The sequence below is a fragment of the Dendrobium catenatum genome, unplaced genomic scaffold (genome assembly GCF_001605985.2).
Source record: "Dendrobium catenatum unplaced genomic scaffold, ASM160598v2 fragScaff_scaffold_1468, whole genome shotgun sequence".
NCBI lineage: Eukaryota > Viridiplantae > Streptophyta > Magnoliopsida > Asparagales > Orchidaceae > Dendrobium > Dendrobium catenatum.
This window is the reverse complement of record NW_021319930.1, coordinates 1108213-1122210: the sequence shown is the minus strand read 5'-3', so window position 1 is coordinate 1122210 and position 13998 is coordinate 1108213. Positions and strand designations below refer to the sequence as shown.

General features: G+C 37.1%; 1 protein-coding gene across 4 annotated transcripts in view; it reads right to left on the bottom strand.

The window, feature by feature from the left end:
• Window positions 1–13998, bottom strand: part of LOC110109971 (chromatin assembly factor 1 subunit FAS2) — a 69208-nt gene that overhangs the window by 23302 nt on the left and 31908 nt on the right. For all 4 annotated transcript variants that reach the window (XM_020841224.2, XM_020841225.2, XM_020841226.2 and 1 more), the window contains exons 3-7: window positions 1754–1780; window positions 1539–1611; window positions 1364–1467; window positions 1066–1280; window positions 884–986 (exon numbers count right to left, since the gene is read on the bottom strand). In XM_020841224.2, the coding sequence (XP_020696883.1) occupies window positions 884–986; window positions 1066–1280; window positions 1364–1467; window positions 1539–1611; window positions 1754–1780 (522 nt within the window). The remainder of the gene's footprint in view (window positions 1–883; window positions 987–1065; window positions 1281–1363; window positions 1468–1538; window positions 1612–1753; window positions 1781–13998) is intronic.

The window sequence follows — 13998 nt, the reverse complement described above, 5'->3', positions numbered from 1 at the left end:
TAGGCTAACTTTCATGAAATCATTCATTGGAGGATGTTCTTGTAAACCGTCATCACTATGTTGAGGTCAGCACACGGCAGTTCTAAGAGCAGCTTAAACTAATTTATAACTTGTAATATTAGTATGCCTTCATTTTTTGGAATTAGTTACTCAGCCGTGATTAATATCAGCGACATGTGATTTGTACACTTGTAGGATCTGGTAAAATAGTTTGTTAAAGGATTTATGACAAATTTGAAATAAGAGACAAAATGCAAAGGAATAAACTATACTTGATTTTTTTTAATAGCAAATAATCATGTAAAAAGGAACACCTAAAGACACTGAAGAACATGAAGTTACTTTCAAGAGCTTTAAAGTACCAAATGATGTTTTTCAATGTGTTGAAATCAAAAATGTTCATGAATCACACCCAACTATATTAAGAGTTGTGAGTGAAAAGCAAAACAAAAAGGTAGAGAAGGAAAAGAATTTTAGAGAAAAAAACCGAATATATTTTTAGTAAAAAAAGCTTGAGTACAAAAATTAGTTCAACTAAGCACACCCCTTGAACCCCTATTTAGAGATTTATGTTGGGGCTAAAATTGTGAGATGAAATGAATATATATATATATATATATATATATATAGTTCTCTTTCTTGATTTGGATCACTTCACCAAAGTTCAAAGTATAGGGAAATCTAAAGAATAGAAATTTGCGAAACTAATGCACGCATATAAATGAATTCAGTAAGCATTCAAGTAAAACAAATGAATTAAAGTATGCTCAGCATTTACATGCAAGACTAGCTTTTTTATTTGGATTACAAAAGAAGATTAACTTTAAAAAATAAATAAATAAAAGATATGAAACCAAGAAAAGTATATCGTTTAGAACTATACCTGCAGGAACTAGTAAAAATGATCCATCAGGTGACCACGATAATCTTCTAAAAAAGGAATTTAGTGTTTCATCATGAAATAAATGAGTTTTTGCCAACAGAGCCTGTATAGAGAAGAATGAATGCTTATCCGGAAGCTGCTGCAAACTTAGTTCTATAAGAATTAATAGAAGGTCAACATACCGTAGAATCATCCGTGTTCTGTACCTCCAACTTTGTCAATAAATATTGAGACACATAATTAATTTTGTCATGGCCCTTTTGCTTAGTTTGAGGCTTGTTCACATATATCCGGCATGTTCTATCTGAACTAAGAGAAGCAACGTAGCAACCTAATGGATCCCAAGAAACACCCTGAACATAATGCAAATGAGCATCTAAAATCTGATGGACAGAACCTGCCAACAAATGACAGAATTTTACTATGTGACCTATAGGTGTTTTTAAGCTTGTACTTTTAACAAGTAATTCACATACAGACCTTTACTGATATCCCATATTATGCAAGAGTTGTCAACAGACCCAGAAATAAGGTATCCACCATCAGGAGACCACTGAAGATCAAGGACATCCTTGCGGTGAAATCTGTCCCAAAAGGTTCAGCATAAATTCATGAATACGACTGAAATATTAGCCTACTTCTAGAGATTGCTTACAATAATGTCTTAAAAACTTTCCAAGCCGACCCATCATCTGTTGAGTGCAACTTCCATATAACTAGATCTCCACCTGCATGCATACAAGCAATCATTGCCCTCTCATCCAACTCATGTTTAAGCAAGACATCAAGATGTCTAGCAAGTTGAGAAATTAGTGATAATTGGGTTTCGTTCAACCAAGACGACATAAGAAATTGAATAAAAGAACATACCATCAGCACCAGATGCAAGGAATTCTCCTACATAATAAAAGAGGAAAATGTTATCATATTTTTTAAGACAAGAAAAACATAAACAAGACTTTGGAAATCCAAGTGGTGCTTCGATGCAAAATAGTTCATTAAGCATTGTATCTTACAAATTACGTATCAAATCCTTCTAGTTCATTCAGAATAAAACAGCTCTTCGTCCACAGCCAACAATCTTGTATATTACATCATATTTTAAATCAAGATTCAATTGTATAATAATCATAATAACTTTCCTCAGATTCAAACTATATTGTCTTTTAACTTCACAAGCAATATGAAACATGGCTATTATTCAATGAGGACAAGTGCACAGCTCACTGGAGAAGATCTGATGAAAAGAACCAAATGCACAACCTAAATAGTTTAGTTCACTCTTGGAATTATTTAAGAGCAGAAAGTTCATGAACTCAATCAACATATTTTTATATAATGTGATTTTTGCTCTTGAAGCCATGAGCATATTCTTAGAAGCAAAAAAATACAATATAATTTCTTTTGTTTTATAAAAGAAAGAAGCTATTCAACAAGTTCAAAAAAACGTCATGCAAAACTCTGTATCTTCTCAACCAATGCTGTTTATAGTGCGTTAAAGATGAGGATTTACAAAAAAAAAAATAAATGCAAATTTGCAAGGGCATTATACAAGAGATGTCCTATAAATCTAATGTGAAACAAAATAGGAATTGCTTTAGAAATTTATAAAAATTGGATTTAAGCGCAGTAACAATAAACTAATATTTCACCAGATGGGATTTTAGGAATTTAAGAATATCAATATTGTTATGGAAATTGGTTACACAGTAGAATAACAAGAACCTAAAATAACTTCAATCATAAAGTATAAGCTTAAATGTTGTAAACTTTAAATCCACCACTTAACAGTTAGAAAAGTCACATTGAGTTTCCCTTACTCATGCTCTTTGAATGGTCTTAGCGGAAGGAGAATCTCAGCAGTCCTAACGATGCCACCAAAAGTGATAGGACGCCAAGTATCTTGATCCACGGAAAGTTAGCCGGAGGAGGAGACGTTGGTAGATGTCCGATGATTCACCAATGTCCGGATGGTAGATGTTCTTTGATAGAAGGTGCCAAGGTGAATAGGATGCGAATGATGTAGTCTTCGACAGAGTCGTCAACTTCCAAACTGAGGTCGTAGAAGGGGGATTGAAGAATATACACTAAGCCTTGGTAGTCGGTAGACGAATCCATGGTCACGCTTGGGATCGGCCATGCACTAGTAAGAAAGTCGGGAAGGGATCAATGTCTTCTTCTTCTCTTCGAAGATAACTCATGAAAGAAGAAAGTCCAAGAGCGAGAAAGAGGGATAGAGAGTCGGCCAAGGGAGGGAAGGGGCTTGTTTTATGAAGTTAGGGTTGGGGTTGGAGTATGGAAAGGCAACTAAAATCTTAGATTAATTTTCAAATTTAGTTTAAGTAGGAAAAGGGAATTGAAATTTGAAATTTGAATTTCAAGTTCAAGTCATGTGGTAATTGAAGGAGAGAGAGAGAGAGGAGAGTGGGGGCAAGGGGAGTCGGCGCCATGCATGGGGGAGAAGGGAATTGAGAGAGAATTTAAAACTTCCTAAATCATTATTCTAATTTAGGAAAGGGATAATTAATTCAAATCTAATTTAAAATTAAATTAGACTTAAATTTAGGAACTTTCCTAATTTAGCTTAAGTTAATTTAGGAAAGTATTTGAAATTCAAATTTGAATTTCAAATTGAATTTCATTCTTTCCCCAAATTATTTAGGCTAATTTAGGTATGTAGTAATGATGATTGAAATCATCATCAAGAGGGCAATGGAGGTGTGGCCGGCGGCTAGGAGAGGGGGTAGGGAGAAGAGGTTGTGGTTGTGGGCTAGGTTGGCAGTTATGGACGGGAGAGGGGCTAGGGGCCAGCGGGTAGGAGGAGGGTAGGCCGAGGTTGGGCCAGCGGCTAGGTGGAGAAGGTGGGGATTGGGATCGGTGGCTAGAAGAGGAAGGGGTGGCCGGCAGCTTGAAGCAATGGGGGAGAAGTCGAACCACGAGCCCGGGAGACTTCCGGCGGATGATGGGTATTGCTTTTGCCCACACCTTGGGACTTCACCACTCAAGAACTCACAAGCTCTTAAAAAAAAAACAATGAATATTTTTCATTAATCATTCATTAACAATAATACAAGACTAAGGGCCTCATATATAGGCCTCAAAGAGAGAAGAAAAGAAAAGATAGAAATGCCCTTAAGGCTACAATTCAAAACAATAAACAAGCAAGGGTACAATTGTCAAACTTGAAATAAAATAAACTAATACATGAAATATATCAAAAATAAAGGCTGCTAATCGTAGCCGTCGATCTACGCTGCTTCCGGTGATAGACGTTCTGGAATCTCCTGCTAATGTCCTCATCATTCTCCCCGGGTGGAAGAATACTTGACCCTGTCGAGTAGGCGTCAAAAGTGCCTTCATATAGCTCTAGAAGGTCAAAATCTAATCTTTGAAGCTCAACAAATCCACGTATTCTCCGTCTCCAATTTCCCTTTCCACTGAACTAAATACCTTTGGCGCCCACCTTCTTTGGTGGAAATGATTTGATCATTAAATATTGCTTCGATCTTTTCCACACTAGGTAAAATATGGATATTTGGGAATAGAGGTAGGCTAGGGTTCTCATCAGGTATGGTCTCACAAGGCTCATCATTTAGTGGATTTGTGGAGTTAAACTATGGTCACTCAAAGGTTACAAGATCTTCAATGTTAAATGTAAGATTTATGTTAAGACCTTCAAGTAGGTCTAGCACATAAGCGTTATCATTTATATTTGAAATTATTTTGAAAGGTCAAGCGCTTCTAGCATGTAACTTTTTAACAGTCCCTTGTGGGAATCGTTTCGGATGAATCCGAACCATTACAAAATCCCCAACCTTAAATTCTTTGAATCTTCTCTTGAGATCTGCATTAAGTTTATAGTTAACATTGCTTTGTTCAATTTTTTTTATGAATTTCTTTGTGCAATTCCTGGAGATGCGATGTAAATGTAGATGCAGACTCAGATGCTCTAGACTGAGGACACAGTGATCAGATCTATAGGTTGTCTAGGTTGGTACCCATACACAATTTCAGCATGGCTTAAATCTGTGGTTCTATTAACAAAGTTGTTATAAGCAAATTCAGCTATAGGCAATTTGGGATCCCAATCTCGAATATGTTCTCCTACTAAAGTTCTTAAAAGGTTGCCTAAACTCCTATTGATGACTTCGGTTTGTCCGTCCATTTGAGGATGGAAAGCTGTTGAGAATTGAAGTTTGGTGCCCATCTTTATGCCATAAAGTCTTCCAAAAATAGCTAAGTGAACTTGACATCTCGATCAGACACTATGGTTTTAGGCAATCCATGTAATCTGACAGCTTCCTCAAAATAAATCTTTGCAACTCGAGAAGCATCAAAAGTCTTGTAACAAGGAAATTGGCAATTTTAGAAAACCTGTCGACTACCACACAAATGGAATCATGTTTCCTAAAATTCTTTGGTAGTCCAAGGAAAAAATCCATACTAATGTCCTGCCATGGGCAATTAGGTATGGGGAGAATGTTGTAGAGTTATGTGTTTTGCTTATGATGTTTAGCAAGCTGACATATGTGACATCTCCTAACCAACTTACTAACGTCCCTTTTAGGGCTCGGCTAAAAAAAATGATGTTCCACTAAATCAATGGTTTTGGATTGACCAAAGTGTCCAGCTAAACCTCCTGCGTGTAATTTCTAGAAGAAATTCCCGTAGAGATGTGTTGGGAATGCAAAGTTTTTGGGATTTGAATAAATATACATCGTCCAAAAAGAAATCATGGATTATACGTTCACTTCCAGTAGTTAGCAGTGAATAAGTATCCTTAAAGTCAGGGCAATCTTTATAATCTTCTCTTATGCATTCAAATCCAATTATTTCAGCCCTCATTTTATGAGTAAACATCATCCGACGACTTAATGCATCAGCTATTTTATTCTCGGATCCTGCTTTATGTCTAATCGTATAAGTATATTCTAGCATAAATTAAACTCACGGCCATTTCAGGCATTGAGTTTCTTTTGGGAGTTAATGTAACGCAAAGCCTCGTGATCAGAGAATATAACAAACTCTTGTGGGAGCAGGTAGTGTCTCCAATACCTAAGGGATTGAATGATGGCATAGAATTCCTTGTCATAAGTGGAGTATCGTTGTTTAATGTCATTAAGTTTTTCACTAAAGTAAGCGACAAGGTGTCCTTCTTGAGATAGGACTCCACCAATACCAATGTCTGATGCGTCGCATGTTACTTAAAAGACTTTAGAAAAGTCAGGTAATCGCATAACCAGGGCTTCCACCATTCTTCTCTTGATTTCTTCGAATGCTTTAGTGGTCGAAATGGTCCATTTAAATTCTCCTTTTTTTAAGCAATCCATTATAGGGGCCACGATAGTGCTAAAATTTCTAATTAACCTCCGATAGAATGTGGTCAATCCATGAAAATTCCAAACATCTCTTATTTTTTTGGTTCAGGTCACTCATTAATTGCTCGCACTTTCTCAGGGTCAACTATATGCCTTGGACGATATGATAAATCCGAGAAAAGTGACATTATTAGTGAGAAACTTCCACTTCTTAGGATTAGCATATAGTTGTTCTTTCCTCAAAACCTCACATTCTTGACTTAAATGAGTTAAGTGTTGTGCCACCGATTTACTATAGATCAATATATCGTCAAAGTAAACAACCACAAATTTTTCTAAGAAAGGACGGAGGACTTGAGTCATAATTCTCATAAATGTGCTTGGGCGTTACTAAGACCGAATTGCATGACCATCCATTCATATAGACCATCTTTAGTTTTAAATGTCATCTTCCATTCATCCCCTGGGCGAATCCTAATTTGATGATAATCACTCTTGAGGTCAATCTTAGAAAATAGAATCGCTCCCATCATCATATCAAGCATATCGTCCAAACGGGGAATAGGGAAACGATACTTTACGTTAATTTTATTAATTGCACCGCTATCTATGCACATTCTCCAAGAGCCATCTTTCTTGAGGGTCAGAAGGGCAGGAACAGCACAAGGGCTCAAACTTTCCTTAATGAATCCTCGTTGGAGTAAATCATCGACTTGTTCTTTTTAGTTTGGCATGTTCTCCCGGACTCATACAGTAATGGGAGAGATTAGGTAAAGAGGCTCCAGGGAATAAGTCAATGGCATGTTGAATATCCCGCAAAGGGAGAAGTTGGTTTGGATGATCTTCAGGGAAGACATCAGAAAAGTTGTCAAGGAGTGGTTTGACTTCTTTTGGGATAGGCTCTTCCGTATCATCGATAACTTCTCGTGCTACCAAAGCATACATAGGTGATCCTTGATTCAATTCATCATCTATGTCCTTCGCAATTAAAAGGTTTAAGCCTTTGTTGGGTTTGATAGGAGTGGGTTAAAGTTCTTCCTTCATAGGCTTGGGTTGGGAGAGTAGCAGCTTAATCTTCTTCCCATCGTGCTCAAACATACAAGTGTTGGATCTTCCATAAATATGGACATCATTATCGAATAATAAAGGGCAACCCAGGATAATTTGAACAACGTCCATGGCCAGAACATCATACTAGATCTTCTCTTTATATCATACAAACTCAATGGGGATCAGGCTTCTATCTTTCACTTCTAAAGCGGTTGAATTTATCCAAGCATCCTTATAAGGGTTAGGATGGAGAGTTGTTTAAAGGTTAAGTTTGGAAATCATGGTGGAAGAGACAACGTTGATACAACTTCCACTGTCAATGATCACTTTGCAGTTTTTGTCACGATTTTGGTTAAAGTGTGAAAGATGGAATTTCAACGCCAGTCATCACTTTGCCTGGGTTGGGATAAAGCGCACCTAACAACGTGGAGATCAATGGGGTGTAACTTCTGTAAGCAGTGAATCACGACGATGTCTTCTTCATAGAAGAAGTCTTCTTCATCGTCGATGCGATGAATCAACTCGGCTTCAGGTTCATCCTCGTCCTCAACAACCTCTTCAATTATAGTGACCTTATATGGGCTAGAACATTATGAGGCAATATGTTCGAACCCATAGCACTTAAAGCACTTGGTTCAAGGATTTGTTTTGGGAGTATCACGCTCAAGAGTTTTTCCTTTAAAGTCAGGCTGAGGTTGGGATTGGTCAGCAGTATGTCGACCAATCATAGGGCCAGTAGGTTAGTTTTGAGGTTGACTGAAAAAAGCTTTAAATGGGGGTGTGCGGGAGTCTAGGTTTCTATAATGGGACTAAGTCCTAGATTCTTCAAGGTCCAGCACTAAACTGCAAGCGGCTTCTAAAGAAGTAACTCCTCTGGCGAATAGTTCGTTATGCAAATCTTCCCTAAAGCCAGCTCTAGACATGGATAGGATTCGGGCGGGTGTGGTGGTCTCTTCGCCACTACAACGGATCATGTAATCATCAAAGGCAGCGATGTAATCTTTTATGGGTTTACTACCCTGAGTTAACCTAATCCACCTATCTAAGAGTCTAGAATAGTAAGGAGGAAGGTACTTTTGCTTAAGCTCTTGCTTCATAGCTCTCCAATCAGTGATTGGAAATTCTCCTCGAGCCTCGCACATGTTTTCCAAGTTAGTCCAGTATTGATTAGCTCATCCAGTAAGTTTCATTTCGGTGAATCTAACCTTTATTGCTTCTAAAATGTTGTACCATTTGAAATAACTATCCATCCCTTTAAACCAGTCAAGAAAAACTTGCGGGTCGAGAGTGATGTCATAAGAAGGAGCATCAATCCTAATGTTCTTAAGCAGCTGTGCATCGTTATCTCTCCAATTGGGATCATGCCCTATTGGTTCTCGATGGGGTCTACGGAAGTTATGACAATAGGCATCTCGAGGTGGTCGATCTTCAGCTTTAGTTTCATCAATGTAAGGGAAAGGTGGCCTTGAAGGAGTGTACATTGCGGGGTTTCTTAGTCTCTCAATGTTATCTAGACGTTCTCCAACTTGGCGGTGAAATTCAACTAGGTCTCCTTGGGTATCCCTAATCTACTGGGTTACAGTTCCTAACTGACCTACGATGAAGTCTAAGGTACGTTGAATTTGTTCAGGGTCCATTGACTCGGATGGGGGACTAATGCAGACACAACAAAAAGTAAATATGCAGTATGGAAGTGTAGATGCAAACTAAGACAGTTATCAAAGATGAATGGGGATCCTAGAATGCAAATACGACACAACCATGATCTGATGCCAAGATGATGTGAAACAAAATAGGAATTGCTTTAAAATTTATAAAAATTTAATTTAAGAGTAGTAACAATAAACTAATTTTTCACCGTATGGGATTTTAGGAACTTAAGAATATCAATATTGTTATGGCAATCGATTGTACAATAGAATAATAAGAACTTAAAATAACTTCATTCATAAAGCAAAAGCTTAAATGATGTAAACTTTAAATCCACCACTTAACAGTTAGAAAAGTCACCTTGAGTTTCCCTCACGCTCTTTAAATAGCCTTAGCGGAAGGAGAATCACAGCAGTCCTAACGATGCCACCAAAAGTGATAGGACGCCAAGTGTCTTGATCCACAGAAAGTTAGCCGGAGGGGGAGATGCTGATGGATGTACGATGATCCGCCAATGTCCAAAGGGTAGATGTTCTTCAATAGAAGGTGCCAAGGTGAATAGGATGTGATTAACGTAGTCTTCGGCAGAGTCGTCAACTTCCAAAATGAGGTCGAAGAAAGGGGATTGAAGAATATCCACCAAGCCTTGGTGGTCGTAGACGAATCTGCGGTCACTCTCGAGAACGACCATGCACTAGTAAGAAAGTCGAGAATGGATGATTGTCTTCTTCTTCAATTAAGGTTGGAGTATAGAAAGGCAACTAAAGTCTGAGATTAATTTTCAAATTTAGTTTAATTAGGAAAAGGGAATTGAAATTTGAATTTCAAGTTCAAGTCATGGAATAATTGAAGTAGAGAGAGAGGAGAGAGGTGGCTAAGGGGGTCGGCGACATGCATGGGGGAGAGGGGAATTGAGATGGAATTTAAAACTTACTAAATCATTATTCTAATTTAGGAAAGGGACAATTAATTCAAATCTAATTTAAAATTAAATTAGACTTAAATTTAGGAATTTTCCTAATTTAGCTTAAGTTAATTTAGGAAAGTATTTGAATTTCAAATTGAATTTAATTCTTCCCCCAAATTATTTAGGCTAATTTACATATGTAGTAATGATGGTTGAAATCCCGGACCTAAAAATAGGTCCGGACATCCAATTAAAACTTACCACGTCACCTGCTTTTTGACAACGCTTTAACTGCATTTTAGGTGCGCTTTGATTGCTCTTTTTTACTACGCTTTGACTACGTTTTACATGCACTTTACCAGCATTTTACCTGCGCTTTTGACGCGCTTAACTTAAAATAATATTTTATTAGTGTCTGGACCTATCTCTAGGTCCGGTGACCTGACCTAATAATTTGCCCATCAAGAGGGCAATGGAGGTGTGGCCATCGGCTAGGAGAGAGGGTAGGGAGAAGAGGCCGGGGTTGTGGGCTATATTGGTGGTTATGGACGAGAGAGGGGCTAGGGGTTGGAGGGTATGAGGAGGGTAGGTCGGGTTGGGCCGGCGGCTAGGTGGAGGTGGGGATTGGGATCGGCGGCTAGGAGGGAAAGGGGTGGCCAGCGTCTTGAAGCAAGGGGAAGGAGTCGAACCACGAGCCCGGAACACTTCTGACGACTGGTGGGTACTGCTTTTGCCCACACCTTGGGACTTCACCACTCAACAACTCATAAGATCTCAAGAGGAAAACTATGAATATTTTTCATTAATCAATCATTAACCCTAATACAAGACTAAGGGCCTCATATATAGGCCTCAAAGAGAGAAGAAAAGAAAAGACTGAAATGCCCTCAGGGCTACAACTCAAAAGAATAAACTAGCAAGGGTACAATTGTCAAACTTGAAATAAAATAAACTAATACATGAAATATATCAAAAAAAGGCTCATAATCGTAGCCGTTGATCTACGTTGCTTCCGGTGATAGACTTTCCAAAATCTCCTGTTGATGTCCTCATCAGAATCGGTCTTCATTGAGGACCAGATAACCTCTATTAATGATGATACATGCTTGTTGTCTACTAAGTCTCTTCAAAGTGTTTATTATAAAATCACATTTCCTATGTAACAACTGATTTCTAGAGCAGGTGTGAAAAGATTAGCAAATTCTTTTTTTTATATATAATATAGATTCAATGCTTTCTCCCATTAAATTTAAATTAAGTTCAAATCTACACAGTACACTAACATCATTTATGTTATAAGCATGGCACAAAGAGGCCTGACCACTAGCATTTTTCTCGTTATAAAATTAAAGGACAAATTTATAACAATTTTAAAAAGTTCAAATAGTTTATAACAAAAAAAAACTTGGTATATGTGTAGAATTCACAAATAGATATTAAGAAAATATAACATAAAGAAACAGCATAATGCATGCGCAGCAAAACCAGGAGTGAATCACGTGCATACCATGTGGATTTCTGTAGAACACAAACCCACAATTAAAAATTCAAGGAAGCAAAAAATTTATGCAGAAATGCCTATAGACATGCAAAAGATATTTTAGCTAGTTGATACATTATCATTCACATTACATATTCAAGATTGCTTATTTATATATGTACAAATCAATATGCACAAATATCACATCAACATGCACATATTACAAATACATTCTTATCAAATCAAAATGCTTCATGACTTCTTGGGGATGTCAACAGAAAATCAGAACTTCAAATGTAAACTTTTAATGTCATCATTATTATTATTCAAACAGATCGGTAATTTTTACTACTAAGATGGAAACTAAACCTCGCATGTTGTACCCTATTCCTACTCTTCTGAATATCCCTTGGTATGCCCACCAGACCCAAGCCATCTATCCCTTATCCGAGCAATCAAAGTTTGCCGTCATTGCCTACTTCCTAGCCTCCATTTGAGGCTAGAAAAGGATGTTAAATGTAACTGATACGCTATCACAGTATTGGCATTGATCAATTAAAATTTTTTTTTTTATTGATCAATTTAAATTATTTGTTCTGATTGATAGTTTTTCCATCCCTACTTATCAACTATGTGGTAAGAATATTGAAGCAATTTTCATCCTCCTTTCCCTTTCAAGTTACTTCAGTCAATAGATAGTACTAGTTGTCATATATAATTCAACTCAAAATAACCGAATGAACAGTGCTTTCTTGGAGCCGTTCCTCCAAGTATTTGTTTATACATTGGCACATGCTTTTGACAACATACTGAAGAAATGCCCCCTTCAAAAAAAAGAATGAAGAACAAAGTGTGGTATTATTTCAGGAAAATAAGCAAGTACAATTAAACAAGCTTCCTAGAATCAGGCAGTAATCGCTAGACATTTCAAAACCAATTTTACACTGCATAGTGAAAATTCGAGTCAGTATGTTTTATATTTAAGGAAAATAAAGTTTGTGTTTTGAAGTACATATTCTAACAGCTAGCACTAGACACTAAATTAAAATCTACATTTGGACGTATATTCCAACATAATTAAAAAAAAAAAAAGAAAACATACATTGAAAATTTGTCCTTAAAATGTGCATGGCTATAGCAAGAATTTTACAATGTGCTAGTCTATCGCTTTGCAACTTATCTTCCGTGAGATACTATTGAACAGACAATCAACAAGAAATATAGCCATGGACTAACTTATTGTGAATTGCTTGTCAAAATCATTAAACATGAAGATAGTGGAATATAAAGCAAAATAAACCTTCAAATGGACAAAGAATGGAAATGGGATCTGAAAGAGATTCTATGCTATGAATCAAGAAAATATAAAGGGCATTTAACTTGGCACGGTAAAGTGGGATGTCCGCTCTCCTTGAGAAGAACTTGCCAAGGAAGTGGGAAATAAACACTTTTTTTACCATCTTGAAGGAAAGTTGCATCTAATAAGTATTATACGGTCATCTCTTCTCAAGTATCATCCTACTTTTGTTTCCTTTTGGGAAAGGAAGCCCGTTCATCTCTTCTCATGCAATAAGTACGACTTCCTCTATTTTTTAAGGGAAAGATTACTTCATTAGAAGCCTAGAATCTAATAGTAAATTAAATATTTTCTTTCTTGTTTGTGTAACAAGCAATAAAGTTAGGATTCAACTTCTATATGATAAGAAACACTTGAAGATCTCAAGAAATCCTAGCAATCTTTGGAAAACAGCGAGAATTCTCTACAAAAATCCACACAAAACCAGAAAAACAGTAGATAATTATTTGATGAAATAGAAACCGAAAATATCAAGATACAATTGATCCTCTATTCAAGAGGAGGATCTATCTCTTCCAAATCTCTAGACATCGCTAGAGCCCATAAACATAAGAGAGATCAAATTTTAACCAATTCAATATGCCCTAACCCTAGGAAAATAAACTATTTGATGCATACAATCCAAAAGAAAATCTCTAAACAGTCCCTACATTCAAATTTCCCTCCTAACTTCCTCAAAAATTCTTCCTAAATAGCTATTTTGGACTGGTCATCTTGAGCATCACATACATGAGGCAGAGAAATCCCGCCTCTGTTACGCGTGATCCGGTCCTTATGGGACAGGTCTAACACTATATTTCTTGAAACATAAATGTAGCGATTAAAAATAACTTTTAACCAATGTATTGAATGCCCTCCATTATGACTATTGTGAAAGAGGAATAGCACTTAATTTGACAGCCTTTGTGGTAAAGAAGGTTAGACTAGATAACTTGATGGTTCTAACCTTCTTGATGTGATGCGACTCTAGGTAGTGAAGGGAAAACCTTTGGAGTGGTGGTAGTGGATAAGAATTAAGGTTTTCAGGGAAAGTCGAGGTGGTAGAAAAAGCCCCAATGTTATGGGGAATTAATGTGAACAGCTAGGGGAGGTAATACCTTGAAGTGGGTATCTTGGAATTTGGAGGAGAGCTATGGAGATGATATGGATATTGAGAGGTCAGGACACTAGTAAAGGGAAGAACAAAAAGAAGGATCTCTTCAAGTGGGGAAGAGTGACCAAAAGCTCTTCCAAATGTGGAGAACCTTTGCATGGAAGGTTGGTAGTTCAGGGTTTGGTTGTAGAGAGATAGGAGAGGTGTGAAGAAAGAGGAAAATAGCATGTTATATGCTTTGAAAGAAAGAAAACACTAAG